The 14134-nt window shown below is 54.1% G+C and overlaps 5 protein-coding genes across 5 annotated transcripts; all 5 read right to left on the reverse strand.

Moving 5' to 3' along the window:
• Window positions 1–6938: 6938 nt before the first annotated feature.
• On the reverse strand, window positions 6939–7666 carry LOC144733787 (histone H1.2-like). Its single transcript, XM_078615805.1, has one exon. It carries the CDS (start codon window positions 7601–7603, stop codon window positions 6941–6943), a length of 663 nt encoding a protein of 220 aa, XP_078471931.1. The 5' UTR covers window positions 7604–7666; the 3' UTR covers window positions 6939–6940.
• Window positions 7667–9735: 2069 nt separating this feature from the next.
• Window positions 9736–10247, reverse strand: LOC144733646 (histone H2A-like). Its single transcript, XM_078615671.1, has one exon. It carries the CDS (start codon window positions 10219–10221, stop codon window positions 9736–9738), a length of 486 nt encoding a protein of 161 aa, XP_078471797.1. The 5' UTR covers window positions 10222–10247.
• Window positions 10248–11062: 815 nt separating this feature from the next.
• Window positions 11063–11541, reverse strand: LOC144733789 (histone H3). Its single transcript, XM_078615806.1, has one exon. It carries the CDS (start codon window positions 11524–11526, stop codon window positions 11116–11118), a length of 411 nt encoding a protein of 136 aa, XP_078471932.1. The 5' UTR covers window positions 11527–11541; the 3' UTR covers window positions 11063–11115.
• Window positions 11542–12324: 783 nt separating this feature from the next.
• LOC144733790 (histone H2B type 3-B) lies at window positions 12325–12771 on the reverse strand. The gene has a single exon (XM_078615807.1). The coding sequence runs from the start codon at window positions 12769–12771 to the stop codon at window positions 12370–12372; it is 402 nt and encodes a 133-aa protein (XP_078471933.1). The 3' UTR covers window positions 12325–12369.
• Window positions 12772–12906: 135 nt separating this feature from the next.
• On the reverse strand, window positions 12907–13824 carry LOC144733791 (histone H4). Its single transcript, XM_078615808.1, has one exon. It carries the CDS (start codon window positions 13793–13795, stop codon window positions 13484–13486), a length of 312 nt encoding a protein of 103 aa, XP_078471934.1. The 5' UTR covers window positions 13796–13824; the 3' UTR covers window positions 12907–13483.
• Between the last annotated feature and the right edge of the window lie 310 nt (window positions 13825–14134).

A 14134-nucleotide genomic window follows, 5' to 3' on the forward strand; every position in this document is an offset into this window, starting at 1 on the left:
CGCAGGAGTGGGTATCGCGTGTGGAGCTGTATGCGTGTGTGCGCGCACGTTCACGACGTGTGTAACACAGGTGCGCGATCCTAACGTGAGTGGTCAGGGTTGGGTGAGTGCCGTGCAGAGCTGTGTGTGGGTGTGCGCGTGCGTGGTTATCCATGCCTGCTACGCGGACCCGCGGGGGAGGGGAACCCTCGGGTGACGGCTCCCACACCCTGGGTGAGGAGCCTAGCGGCGGTTCGCTTAGCAGCGGGGGGGCGATTGATGAGGTTAGTCCGGCCGTTAGTATTATCGAGGGAGGGATCTCGGGGGCTAGCGACCCCCACAGTCTCCCTCCCTCGTCTCAGCGCGCACCGCGGGCCGTCTTGACAAGGCGTCCGCGTTCGCGTGTGTCCGCCCCGCTCGGTACTCGATCTGCAGGTTGTACTCCTGCAGCTGCGCCAGCCATCGAGCCATCTGCCCCCGCGGTTCCTTGAATGTAAGGAGGAACTGCAGTGCATAATGATCGGTGCGCACACGACATTTCCTGCCGTACAAGTACGGTCGGAACTGTTTACACGCGAAAATTACAGCATACAGTTCCTGACGGGTTACACAATAGTTCAGTTCGGCCCCGCTCAGGGTCCGACTGGCGTACGCGATGACCCGCTCCGTCCCACCCTGCACTTGCGACAGCACCGCGCCCAGCCCACTGCTGCAGGCGTCAGTGTCCAAAATAAAATCGGTGGTGAAATCTGGGAAAGCCAAGGTGGGGGTGTGGGTGAGGTGGTCTTTGAGTGTGGTGAAAGCCGTCTGGCAGGCCTCCGACCACTGATAGGGGTTCTTAGGGGAGGTGAGTTGGGTGAGGGGGCGTGCAATCTCACTGAATCCCTTTACAAATCGACGGTAATAAGTGGCGAGTCCCAAGAATGACCTGATCTCCGTCAGGTTCCTCGGCCGCGGCCAATCCACTACGGCACGCACCTTCTCGGGATCGGTGCTCACCCCTGCCTCGCTGACTCGGTGTCCGAGGTACCCCACCTCGCGTTGCGCAATGTAACACTTACGTGGCTTGAGCTTGAGATGGGCTGCTCGCAGTCGCTGGAATACTTCCCGCAGCCTGGACCAGTGTTCGGACAGCGACCTACTGAACACTATTACGTCGTCCAGGTAAATCAGGCACTGTTCCCACTGCAAGCCCCGCATCACCAACTCCATCAACCGCTGGAACGTCGCGGGCGCGTTAGTGAGTCCGAACGGCAACACTCGAAACTCAAACAGGCCCATCGGGGTGGTGAATGCTGTTTTTGGCCGATCCTCCTCCGTCATCTCCACCTGCCAGTAACCGGACGCCAGATCGAGGGTGGAAAAATACCGCGCTCCTGCGAGACTGTCGAAGGTGTCGTCGATGCGTGGGATGGGAAAAGCGTCGCCGAGGGTGACTGCGTTCAATTTTCGGTAATCAACGCAGAACCGAGTCGATCCGTCCTTTTTCGTTACCAGTACCACCGGGGCAGACCAAGGGCTCGCGGAGGGCTGGATTATGTTATTGCGTAGCATATCCGTGACTGCCTCTTTGATCTGGGTCCGTTCAGGCGCGCCCACTCGGTATGCGGGGAGTTTGATGGGTCGGGCTGCACCTGTGTCAATTTGGTGCTTGACCAGGTCGGTCCGGCCCACGTCCGAATCGTGCTCACTGAACACGTCGGCGTACTCCCGCAATAACCCGCGCAGCTGATCGGCCTCCCCCTTAGGTAAGGCTGCCCAAGGCACATGTAACGCATCCTGCAGGGGAACAATCTCGGCTCGGGGGGTCGGGCCGACCCGCCAGGCCAGATCCTGGCTGTCCTCGGGGCGGCCAGGGTCCTCCGCCCAGAGTGCGAACACCGAGTCGTTCGAGTGGCGAGCATGCAGGGGGTGTACGGTGGCTACCGGGGTGCGTCGTCGTATCATTGCCGGGGTACTGTGTGGGTTAAACACACGTATAAACAGCCGGCCCCCATCTGCGTTTACCAGTGTGGCTGACCCTACCACCCCGTATCGCGATGCCAACTCCGGGTGAGGAGTCAGCATTACCTCGCCCGATGGTCGGTGGGTTGGGTCGGTGGAGAGGGTTGCCACCGGCACCAGCATCTCGGCGAGAGGCCCGATGGTGACGGCCGACACCAGCGTAGCGGCCACGGGTGTGAAGCGTGGGCGATTCGGCTCCTGTCCTAGGAACGGAATCCGCTCCCCGCTGCCCTCCACCGTAGCGCATCGTTGCCGGGGCTGTACGTTAAGTCCCAACTTTTCCAGGAGGTCCGTTCCTGCAATGCACTCGTGGCACAACACACTCGAAACGTAGAATTCCTGTGTGCACACCTGGTTTCCTAGACGGACCTCGAGGGAGACCTTCCCCAGCAACCCCATCCCGGCTCCGCTTGCCGTGTGCAGCGCGCGATCCGGGGCCTGCAGGCAGCCCACGTCCACCCCGAGCATGCTGCAGTGCGCGGCGCTCAGGAGAGAGGCCACGGCGCCCGTGTCCAACAGGATCCGGGTGCGCTGCCCGTTCACCTGGCCTTCCACCAGCGACGTGGCTCCCGTTATCCCTGCCACCAGCTCCCGCAGCCAATCGCCCGAGGTCCATGCGCCCTTGGGTGTTGTCGTTGTAACCTGTTTATGGATCACTCGCTCGCCATTATTATTACAGCTGGTTTGGGTCGGGTCTACGTCGATTTCATCCCCTGGTGGTCCCCTCTCTAGGGGGGGCTTAGTGTTTGACCTATGCATCGGCCTCGCACGGGCGCGCTGAGGGCAGTCCCTCATGAGATGCCCTCGACGGTCGCACACATAACACGTCCTGGGAGGAGTGGCGGCTCTGTGGCGAACTTTCTGCCCACTCCCTCCTCCCCCCGTGCGCTGTTGCTCATACTCTGCTTCTAGTCGGGCTATCCTCCCAGTTAATCCTCCTACCTCGGCCTGGACCGTCTCTACCATTGTCTCCAGCGCAGTCATGTGTGCCCGTACTTGGGTTACCTTGTTGTCTACTTGGGTTACCCTGTCACCTACCTGGGTTACCCTGTCACCTACCTGGGTTACCTGGCCGGAGACATCCTTTATACCCGTTTGTATACCGGCAACCCATCCCGGGGTTGTCTCGCGGGACACTGGAGGTTCTCTTTCCCGGCCCCTTACCGTCCTCGCGAGCTCCTGTTCCTCCTCCTCGTCTTCCGAGAGCAGGCTCGCAATGGCGCGCTCTCGTCCCAGCCCCCGGAGCTGCGCGCGTTCGCTGTGAATTCTTTCACACTTACGTGCGCGCTCGACAAGGGTGTTAAAGGGAAGACGTGGGCAGCTCATGTCTGGCTGCCACCACGCCGTGCGAGACAGGTACCGCTGGATTTTCTCGGCAGCCAGTTCCTCAATAACCTCAGTTGCGTACCCCGGGCGTGCGATCTTTGTTAACTCGCGCACATCCTCGGCGTAATCACGGAGATCTTCGCCAGGTTGGCGACGGCGCGCCTCTAAGGCCGATTTTGCTTCCTCCTCGTCACGCGTGCCAAAACGCTGATCGAGTCGGCGCATCAGCTCCTCTAGCTGTGTCTGTGCGCTCGCGGGTAACGCTTCTACAAAATCGGCTGCCCGCCCATCAAGATTCATATTAAGTTGACGTACTGCCTGCGCGTCCGTCCATCCATTAATTTCCTTGGCCCCTAAGAGATTGCGGGCGAATGCCTTCCACGAAGGGGCCCCCCGGCCGGTAAATATCAGTCTTATTTTAGCGTGAGGTAACGCGGGGGTCCGTACCGCTTCCGACACCAATTTGTGGGGGTCGCTAGCCCCCGAGATCCCTCCCTCGATAATACTAACGGCCGGACTAACATCATCAATCGCCCCCCCGCTGCTAAGCGAACCGCCGCTAGGCTCCTCACCCAGGGTGTGGGAGCCGTCACCCGAGGATTCCCCTCCACCGCGGGTCCGCGTAGCAGGCATGGATAACCACGCACGCGCACACCCACACACAGCTCTGCACGGCACTCACCCAACCCTGACCACTCACGTTAGGATCGCGCACCTGTGTTACACACGTCGTGAACGTGCGCGCACACACGCGTACAGCTCCACACGCGATACCCACTCCTGCGCCGCTCTGCGCTGCGCTGGCCGCCCACGTTACGATCGCGCACCTTGGGCACGCCGATTACGCACGCCGAGAGCTTACGCAAGTAACGAGCGCACGCAAGCGGGGCACACGCCGACACGACGACTCGTCCCCTCCCCCACTCGCGCGTGCACGTCAACACAAATATCGTACAAGGACGATTCTCCTCTCACACGGCTGCGTAGTCACGCCAACACACCAAAAGTGCTCTCCCCGGGCGTTAACGCACACACCTCCGTACCCGCACAATCGTACAGAGACCACGGCCTTTATGCGTACAACGACCACACACTCGCGAATGCAGTGCACGCTAATACCACGTTCCAAAAACACCCAACAACACGGTTTTGTTACTACGCTCGAGATTTTATTAGCCCTTGCTAACCAACCGAGCCACCCGTGTGTGTGTGCGGGACAGCAAGGCGCTTCTAACCCACACTCTGGTGCCGTGTAGCCCTATTCTATGCTGCGCTCTCTGCTAAACCGCTTTCCTACTCGTCCTTACCCCGAACTAACCCTCTCCTACGGATCCTACCCTCCGCTCTGAGGTGTTGTAAGGCGCGCAACACGATACCGTCTGTAGTCCTTGGTGACCTTGCGGCGCTCAGATCGTCCTGCAGACAATCTAGCGGCTCGCCCGATGACTCCTTCGTCGCTGACCCCGTGTCCAAACTCCAGAAGAAGAGAGTTCCCTACTGCCCCTGCGTTTTCTTTTAAACTATTCACATCAAAGGCTAGGCGCCCCCGTCCCGACCGCCTTGGTCTCTCGACCAATCCTGAGCCTAGGATTTCCCGCTCTTTTGCGATCCCGCCGGCCTTTGAACTTTCTACCAATCAGTCGTCCCGGTTCCTGATCCCAGCTATCTGCCTTGCTGACCCGTGTTTGTGTTTGTATGCGTTTCTAACTGCGGGGCTCTCTGAGCTCGCCGTGGTCGTGCGATCTCAAATCCGCCCACGGCGCCGCAGTGTTACTTGGCCTGGGAAGGGTCCTGTCCAATTCCCTGGCCCTGAGAAACCGTGGGGTAACCCCCCTAGGGGGCCCTCGGGTGAAAACTCAGGGTAGGTGACCCGACCACGAGGCCCTACGTGGGTGCGGGTGCGTGTTTATGTGGGGGGGGGTGATGGGGGGCAGTGCGGCGGTGGAAGCCGGGCGGCTCCCTGGCTCGGCCGAGCGGCCCCGTCGCTGTGGCACCACACAAGGACGATTCTCCTCTCACACGGCTGCGTAGTCACGCCAACACACCAAAAGTGCTCTCCCCGGGCGTTAACGCACACACCTCCGTACCCGCACAATCGTACAGAGACCACGGCCTTTATGCGTACAACGACCACACACTCGCGAATGCAGTGCACGCTAATACCACGTTCCAAAAACACCCAACAACACGGTTTTGTTACTACGCTCGAGATTTTATTAGCCCTTGCTAACCAACCGAGCCACCCGTGTGTGTGTGCGGGACAGCAAGGCGCTTCTAACCCACACTCTGGTGCCGTGTAGCCCTATTCTATGCTGCGCTCTCTGCTAAACCGCTTTCCTACTCGTCCTTACCCCGAACTAACCCTCTCCTACGGATCCTACCCTCCGCTCTGAGGTGTTGTAAGGCGCGCAACACGATACCGTCTGTAGTCCTTGGTGACCTTGCGGCGCTCAGATCGTCCTGCAGACAATCTAGCGGCTCGCCCGATGACTCCTTCGTCGCTGACCCCGTGTCCAAACTCCAGAAGAAGAGAGTTCCCTACTGCCCCTGCGTTTCCTTTTAAACTATTCACATCAAAGGCTAGGCGCCCCCGTCCCGACCGCCTTGGTCTCTCGACCAATCCTGAGCCTAGGATTTCCCGCTCTTTTGCGATCCCGCCGGCCTTTGAACTTTCGACCAATCAGTCGTCCCGGTTCCTGATCCCAGCTATCTGCCTTGCTGACCCGTGTTTGTGTTTGTATGCGTTTCTAACTGCGGGGCTCTCTGAGCTCGCCGTGGTCGTGCGATCTCAAATCCGCCCACGGCGCCGCAGTGTTACTTGGCCTGGGAAGGGTCCTGTCCAATTCCCTGGCCCTGAGAAACCGTGGGGTAACCCCCCTAGGGGGCCCTCGGGTGAAAACTCAGGGTAGGTGACCCGACCACGAGGCACTACGTGGGTGCGGGTGCGTGTTTATGTGGGGGGGGTGATGGGGGGCAGTGCGGCGGTGGAAGCCGGGCGGCTCCCTGGCTCGGCCGAGCGGCCCCGTCGCTGTGGCACCACACACCGCAATGTTTACAAAACAAAGTGAAAAGGCGAGAACGAGCGAATGAAGGCAAATTGAGTAAAGCTGTCTGGAATCAATACCTTTTTAGACTAAATTCCATATTTGGCACCAGTAACATGATGACGGAATGAAGAGGTGCAACACATAATTCGGACGTCGCTGAGATTACTCTGCACTCCGTTCGAGTGAGGGAGCTGCCACCCGCCTCGCCTGTGTTTGTGATCCCTGCTTTCGGGCTCGATTACTCCCATCACATCAATGCTTAAAACACATCGAGTGGGTAAAATGTTATAGTTAATTTGGCGAATGTACGTAACTTATCCAATCTACACAAATCCTCACGATTGAACTGCACCAAGCGTCGAGCTCCTTGATCAGGGCCGAGGCAAGGCGAGCAACCATCGCCACGCCGTAAATGGGTTTGACTTACAGAATATGGCACGCATTCAACAGCAACGTAATACACTGTCATGTGTTACCGATGAACTAATGGAAGCGCAGCAGCATCTGGTTCACTTTTTTAACTAAGTGGGTGGCTCTGAAAAGAGCCGTTGAGGTGGAGTGAATCGAGCGTCGTCCGATCGGATTCACTTCTTTGGCGCAGTCTTCTTGGGCTTGGCCGCGGCCTTCTTGGGCTTGGCCACCTTGGGTTTGGCGGCCTTGGCCTTGACGGTCTTGGGCTTAGCGACCTTGGGCTTCGCAGCCTTGGGCTTGGCTGGGCTCTTCGCCGCCTTCTTGGGCTTAACAGCCAACTTCACCTTTTTGGGGCTCTTGGCCGCCTTGGCAGCCGCGGGCTTCTTTGCTTTCTTGGGAGACTTCTTGGGCGCGGTCTTCTTGGCTGCCGCGGGCTTCTTCACCTTCTTGGCTGCCGCGGGCTTTTTAGCTGCGGGCTTTGCCGTTGACGACTTGGGCTTCGCCTTTGCGGCAGCCTTTTCCTTGTTGAGTTTGAAAGAGCCAGACGCGCCGCTGCCCTTCACTTGCGCCACGGCGTCTTTGGCCACGAGCTTCTTGATGGCCAACTTCACGCGGGCATTGTTCTTCTCCACGTCGTATCCTCCGGCAGCAAGCGACTTTTTGAGCGCAGGAAGAGACACGCCGTTCCTCTCCTTGCTGCTGGCCAGAGCCTTGAGGATGAGCTCGGACACGCTGGGGCCGACCTTCTTGGCCTTTGGAGCGGCGCGCTTCTTCTTGGGGCTTTTAGGCGCTGAAGTAGCCGCAGCTGGTGGTTGAGCAGGAGCAGTTTCCGCCATCTCAAGACGTCGCTTTTATCGCCTCGCCTCTTTGAAATCGAAATCAGCGCTCTCACGAATTCGAAACGAGTGTTCTCCAGGCCCGAGGTTATTATAGAAGCGGCGTACTGAATGCGGACGTCGCTGAGATCATCCAGAACTCAGCTCTGGTGAGGGAGTTGCCACCATACTCACTGTGTTTATCACGCCTGCCTTTGGGCTCGATTACTCCCGTAACGTTCATACTTACATGCATCTAGTTGATACATTATCACGAAGATCACTTCTTTAATGTACGTTACTTATGCAATATACGACAATGCTCACGATATAAATTATAATTCAAAACAAGTGAACAACCAACATTTGGGAGACATTGTTCGGTCAGGGCATGATATGACGATTGTCGGTTTTCAAAAGTGTTACTGATGAACACTATTTAAAACGCACTCGAATTTTTTGCAAGACAAGATGCTTCAACAGACTACTCATATTTAATTCCAACGAAATATTTTCTATTTAAGTTTTGCCTCGCGCGCTCGCGATTCCTCCTCTCGCGCTATGGTGAGGACTGCGCGCCATGTCAACAGTCCCTTGTCACCGAACTTTTAACTGGACGTTTTAATCGAACTTTGAAATGAATACATATATGGATTTTCAGATGGACAACAAACTGAAGAAAATTACTCAAAATTAACCGACATTAAATAGAAAGTTTAACATTTTACGTGGCAAGAGGTGAGTAGCTCACGCACTGCAGAAGGGTCGCGCGCCTTGAACAAGATCGAGGCACGGTGCACAATCATCACCACTCAAATTCAACTCAAGTGACTCTGCAGTCGAATGTTTAAAGAAAATATATAATCTTACGTTTAATGCACCGACAGAGTTGATATTCTAGGAGCGCAGGATGGTTCATCCGATGGGTTGTTTTTACTGCAATAAGTAACACGTATTTACTGCACTAAGTAACACGAATGAGTAATCATTGGAAAGATGTTATTAACCATGTAAAAAATATTTAACTACACATATTTGTACCATCTTATTTGACAAGTAATATTATACTTTACCGAGTGTTGACATCCCCAGCGTTTACCAGTACTTTTTTGCTTACTATCAGCTAACACCGGCCACAACCCTGAGCTGATGTGCTCATTTGATCCCTTTTCTGACCGCTCAAAAAGAGCGAGTTTTATTCTTTAATAAACACGATTCTTTCTTCCAATAGGCATCCCAATTTATTCTAAACCATGTTCCATGATTGATGCAATGTTGGAATGCTGCTCAAATACCGTTCCTAAATTAGACATAAAGGGTATCTGGAATGAGCAGAGCATTCGTTTAATTGCGAGCAATTTGGGACGAGGGCAACTCGACGACGGTGTCCTTATTAAACAGGACCCTGCGGGGTGGGCTGGTAGGAACGAATAACCAAATAATATAAACATAATGTATTATTACACTTGTTAAGCCAGGAAAGCCCCACTGAGTCAAAAGGTTTTTGTAGGGTCCTGCCAAGTGTTTGCAGTAGGGGGCGATGTTGCTACACCTAATCGGACGATACGAAGGGAGAGATTGAGGCCTAGTTCTAGGCTTTAGGCCTAGCTGTATGCTTTAGGGCGCTGTGAGTTAATTTTTAATTTAAATGATTTTATGATTCATGTAAAAGCTTTAAATTTAAATGTTTCTATTTAAAAACATGAGGGAATGTAACATTGTTAAACATAACTCCCTTTCACACACGCGGGGGTACGACACGAATGGAGAGTTTCAGGCCTAGTTCTAGGCTTTAGGCCTAGCTGTAGGCTTTAGGGCGCTGTGAGTTTTTTTTTAATTTCAAAGTTTTAATTAAAAGCTATCTCAGGGAATTATTAGGGCGCTGTTAGTTGTTTTATTTAATTTCAAAGTTTTAATTAAAAGCTATCTCAGGGAATTATTAGGGAATGTTACACGTGTTTAGCCAGGAAAGCCTCATTAATTTAAATGTTTTAATTAAAAGCTGAGGGAATTATAAGGGAATGTTACACTTGTTTAGCCAGGATAGCGTCACTGAGTCAAGGTTTTCGTAGGGTCATGCCAAATGTTTGCAGTAGGGGGCGATGTTGACGGACGGACACATTAATCTATTGGTGGTCTGGTCCACTTCGTTCCTACCAGTATAACAAAACTCCTGTGTACGACTGTCCGAGCTCTTTGCAAGTAAGTGGGTGGCTCTGAAAAGAGCCGTTGTTGTGGTGGTAGAGGCGGCGGCGCGTTAACTTCTTTGCCTGAGAGGTCTTCTTGGGCAGCAGCACGGCCTGGATGTTGGGCAGCACACCGCCCTGGGCGATAGTCACGCCGCCCATGAGCTTGTTGAGCTCCTCGTCGTTTCGCACGGCGAGCTGCAGGTGTCGGGGGATGATCCTCGTCTTCTTGTTGTCGCGGGCGGCATTGCCAGCCAGCTCGAGGATCTCGGCAGAAAGGTACTCGAGCACGGCGGCCAGGTAGACGGGTGCTCCAGCGCCGACCCGCTGGGCGTAATTGCCCTTGCGGAGCAGCCTGTGAACGCGACCCACGGGGAACTGCAGGCCGGCGCGGGAAGAGCGGGACTTTGCCTTGGCGCGAGACTTGCCACCGGTCTTGCCGCGTCCAGACATTGTTAAGCGACCTAGGATGCAAAAAGCACTGGAGACAAAGTACGAACGATTTGTGACGTTAACACGCACCACCGGAGCGGCTTTTATAGCGGAGACGAGGATCGTAGAGCGCGCCGCTGCTGATTGGCTCTTCTCGGTCGAGTCCCGCCCTCTCCTTGAGCCACCAATGAAAAGCCGGGACGCGAGGATTCGATGTTGACTTTAATTATTTGTATCCATATATATTTTAATGCGGACACGCATCTTATGAATGAAACAATGCGATACACGTACTTAATAGGTTCAAGTTTTAAGCATGATAGAGTTAATTAATGGGCACGTGCTGGCAAGTCAAACTTATAAGCGGATTCCGCAAATATCAATGTATTATTGATTATAATAATCATTTTGAGGGACCGCATTGGTTATAAGAAATCATTGTGATAGCCTTGAGCTCGTGATTGATCGCCCACGTGCCTATACGGTGTATATATATTTTCCTTTAACCGCCTGTTCGGGCAATGCCTAAAAATATATGTGCGTGAATAATTCAGTCTCTTAGTTTGCAAAATGTGAACTTCTTATCAGCTCGGGCTTGAAACAACATAAACCAATATCTTTGGGTTTAATAGTTAATATATTTCACCAAAATAACCCTTTTGTTGAACATTATGTAAGCATGGTTTCACAACGCTTATATACGACACCAACGTGTGATGTTGAAAAATATGAGCGGCGGGGTATAGAAAATGAACTTCATTGTCGCTTACGCCTGACGACTCGTGAGAGCCGTGACCAGCAAACGAAGGTTTCCGGCACCCGAACTTTGAAGAACACACATGGAAGCGTTTTCATGAGTAAGTGGTGGCTCTGAAAAGAGCCTTTGTGTTGTGCTTTGAGGGCCGAGCTGGGCGTTCAAGCGCGCTCGCCACGAATGCGGCGGGCGAGCTGAATGTCCTTGGGCATGATGGTGACGCGCTTGGCGTGGATGGCGCACAGGTTGGTGTCCTCGAAGAGCGCGACAAGGTACGCTTCGCTGGCCTCCTGCAGAGCCATGACAGCGGAGCTCTGGAAGCGCAGGTCGGTCTTGAAGTCCTGCGCGATCTCCCTGACGAGGCGCTGGAAGGGCAGTTTGCGGATGAGCAGCTCGGTGGACTTCTGGTAGCGGCGGATCTCGCGCAGAGCGACGGTGCCGGGCCTGTAGCGGTGAGGCTTCTTGACGCCGCCCGTGGCCGGAGCGCTCTTTCGGGCCGCCTTGGTGGCGAGTTGCTTGCGGGGGGCCTTGCCGCCCGTGGACTTGCGAGCCGTCTGCTTGGTGCGAGCCATGGCTTGGTGAGGGCAAAGATTCTCACAGGCGGGGAGAAGGCGGCTTATGTAGCCCAGAGCGCGCGCTCACTGGTCAGCGGAGTCGTGACGTGCGAAGAAGGGGAGCGTGCTGATTGGTTGGCAGCGTGCAATGATCTCGAGTCGTCAACTCTTCTTAATCAACAAAATGTTCACAGTTTGGATCATTTCAGAATGCCGCATCACGATGCAGTAGTACCCTTTGAGCGCCGTCGATGTCTTTAACGGATGTTATTTTCTCAAGCAAACACCTTTCCGAAAACAACTTTACAGTGCTCTGCATGATCTAAATAAAGTGTTAAGAAACTGCACTTCATTGGAAACAGTAATACGTAAAAATGTCGGAAAGAGGTGATCACAGGAATAGATATATATTCTCTTGGCATTGAGATGATGATCAATTATACTGCACGAGTCATCCATGCTAGGCGCTTACTTTTACATATATGTACACGTGCAAAATGTTAGTTCCTGCCCGAAAATACAACCACGAATTAAATATATTGCATTGCAAGGTTTTGGCGCCAAACATCCAATGTAATATCTGAATGGGCTGCAGATGAAATCAATGGACAAACAAGTCCAAGAAATGCCTGCTGGTGAATATGATGTGCCATGAATATTGTTATCGCTTTTATTCACGTGGAAACATGTTAAAATGCGTTCGATCTCTCCACTTCACTCAATGAGCGAACAATGTCCCCGCGTGAACCGGGGCTTTGTTGGAAGTTTCGTTTTGTACTCCTGCTAGGACTGGTACAAGCAGGTTCGTTGAGGTGGGTGGCTCTGAAAAGAGCCTTTGTAATTAATGGTGGAGTCGAGGCTTCACTTGGAGCTTGTGTACTTGGTGACGGCCTTGGTGCCCTCCGACACGGCGTGCTTGGCCAGCTCGCCGGGGAGCAGCAGTCGCACTGCGGTCTGGATCTCCCGAGAAGTGATGGTGGAGCGCTTGTTGTAGTGCGCCAGGCGGGACGCCTCGGAAGCGATGCGCTCGAAGATGTCGTTGACGAACGAGTTCATGATGCTCATTGCCTTGGACGAGATGCCGGTATCGGGGTGCACCTGCTTCATCACCTTGTAGATGTAAATGGCGTAGCTCTCCTTCCTGCGGTGGCGTCGCTTCTTGCCATCCTTGCGCGTAGCCTTGGTCACAGCCTTCTTGGAGCCCTTCTTGGGAGCAGGAACCTTGGCCGGCCCAGCGCTCTTTGATGCGGGAGGATCGGGCATGTCGACGCGTTGTAGGCAGCTTCAGGTCAGAACAGACGGGAAGCGAATGTGGATGTCGGTCGCGCGTTGAGCTCCTTTTATAGGAGGCGAGATGCAAATCAGAGGATCGTAGTGCGCGGCGCTGCTGAGTGGCTCTTTTAGTACCATCCCTCTCCATCAGCGTCCAATGAGAAACGCGGACGCGATGTTCACTTTAATATCGATTTTTACTGCAAATATAACACAATGTAATGTCCAAACATGTATATTAGTGAATTGCAGCCATGGCATTGCCTTTGTTTTAAAAAGGATGACGAGAATACCCAATACAGTATATTGTGTTTTGAGCGTGGGTTTTTTTGTTTCTTACGAGGGATTGTTTCACCACTCGTCTAATACGGCGCACGGGCGTTTTATGAACGCAATTTGGAAAAATACAAGCGCTCGGTGAAATACCAGAAATGGGTACTGTATTAACGCGTTCAAGAATCACGCCTTGTTAAATGTGACGTGTCGCGAATACCTTGATTTCTTTCATGCATGTGCAAGCAGATGAAGATTCGCCAACTCAACAAGCAAACGTCCACCACGCTCACGAGGAATTGGCGCGCAACAACCCAGGACATGTGCTCCATTTAGAAAGTATTTGGCAACACTGGCGCAAGCAGTTTCGAAGAGGTGGGTGGCTCTGAAAAGAGCCTTTGGGTTGGCTTAGTGTGCGAGAGATGGGCGCTCAGCCTCCGAAGCCGTAGAGAGTGCGGCCCTGGCGCTTGAGGGCGTAGACCACGTCCATGGCGGTGACGGTCTTGCGCTTGGCGTGCTCCGTGTAGGTGACGGCGTCGCGGATGACGTTCTCAAGGAAGACCTTCAGGACGCCGCGGGTCTCCTCGTAGATGAGGCCCGAGATGCGCTTCACACCGCCGCGGCGAGCGAGGCGGCGGATGGCGGGCTTGGTGATGCCCTGGATGTTGTCGCGCAGCACCTTGCGATGGCGTTTTGCGCCTCCCTTGCCGAGCCCCTTACCGCCTTTACCGCGTCCAGACATTCCGACTACTTCTGACAAAGCTCGCGAGAGACTGCGCGCTCAGCTTTGCAGCAGCAGCCGCCTTTATACCCGAAGCGTGGTGACGTCACCGACCACCCCTGCCCTCCGCGATGGCTCCGCCTTAAACCTTAGACCTTTAACCTCTGTGACGAAGAAAACCCTCCACTGTCGTCAATAACACTTCCTTGACATGTATAATATGCGACGTTTTGGGCAATGACCCTTCTTCGAAGCACTCTGTAATGATATTGGCACACCCGCAGCGAACGCGAGAGGAACGCGATCTGTTGCAAGATTGCACGTGGAGTGAATAATCGGTGTAAGGTCTTGTTTTCAAGT

This window comes from Lampetra planeri, chromosome 48, assembly GCF_965212315.1.
Source record: "Lampetra planeri chromosome 48, kcLamPlan1.2.h2, whole genome shotgun sequence".
NCBI lineage: Eukaryota > Metazoa > Chordata > Hyperoartia > Petromyzontiformes > Petromyzontidae > Lampetra > Lampetra planeri.

Coding starts and splice junctions, on each gene's coding strand:
- LOC144733787 (XM_078615805.1), bottom strand. CDS start 7,603: ATGGCGGAAACTGCTCCTGCTCAACCACCAGCTGCGGCTACTTCAGCG.
- LOC144733646 (XM_078615671.1), bottom strand. CDS start 10,221: ATGTCTGGACGCGGCAAGACCGGTGGCAAGTCTCGCGCCAAGGCAAAG.
- LOC144733789 (XM_078615806.1), bottom strand. CDS start 11,526: ATGGCTCGCACCAAGCAGACGGCTCGCAAGTCCACGGGCGGCAAGGCC.
- LOC144733790 (XM_078615807.1), bottom strand. CDS start 12,771: ATGCCCGATCCTCCCGCATCAAAGAGCGCTGGGCCGGCCAAGGTTCCT.
- LOC144733791 (XM_078615808.1), bottom strand. CDS start 13,795: ATGTCTGGACGCGGTAAAGGCGGTAAGGGGCTCGGCAAGGGAGGCGCA.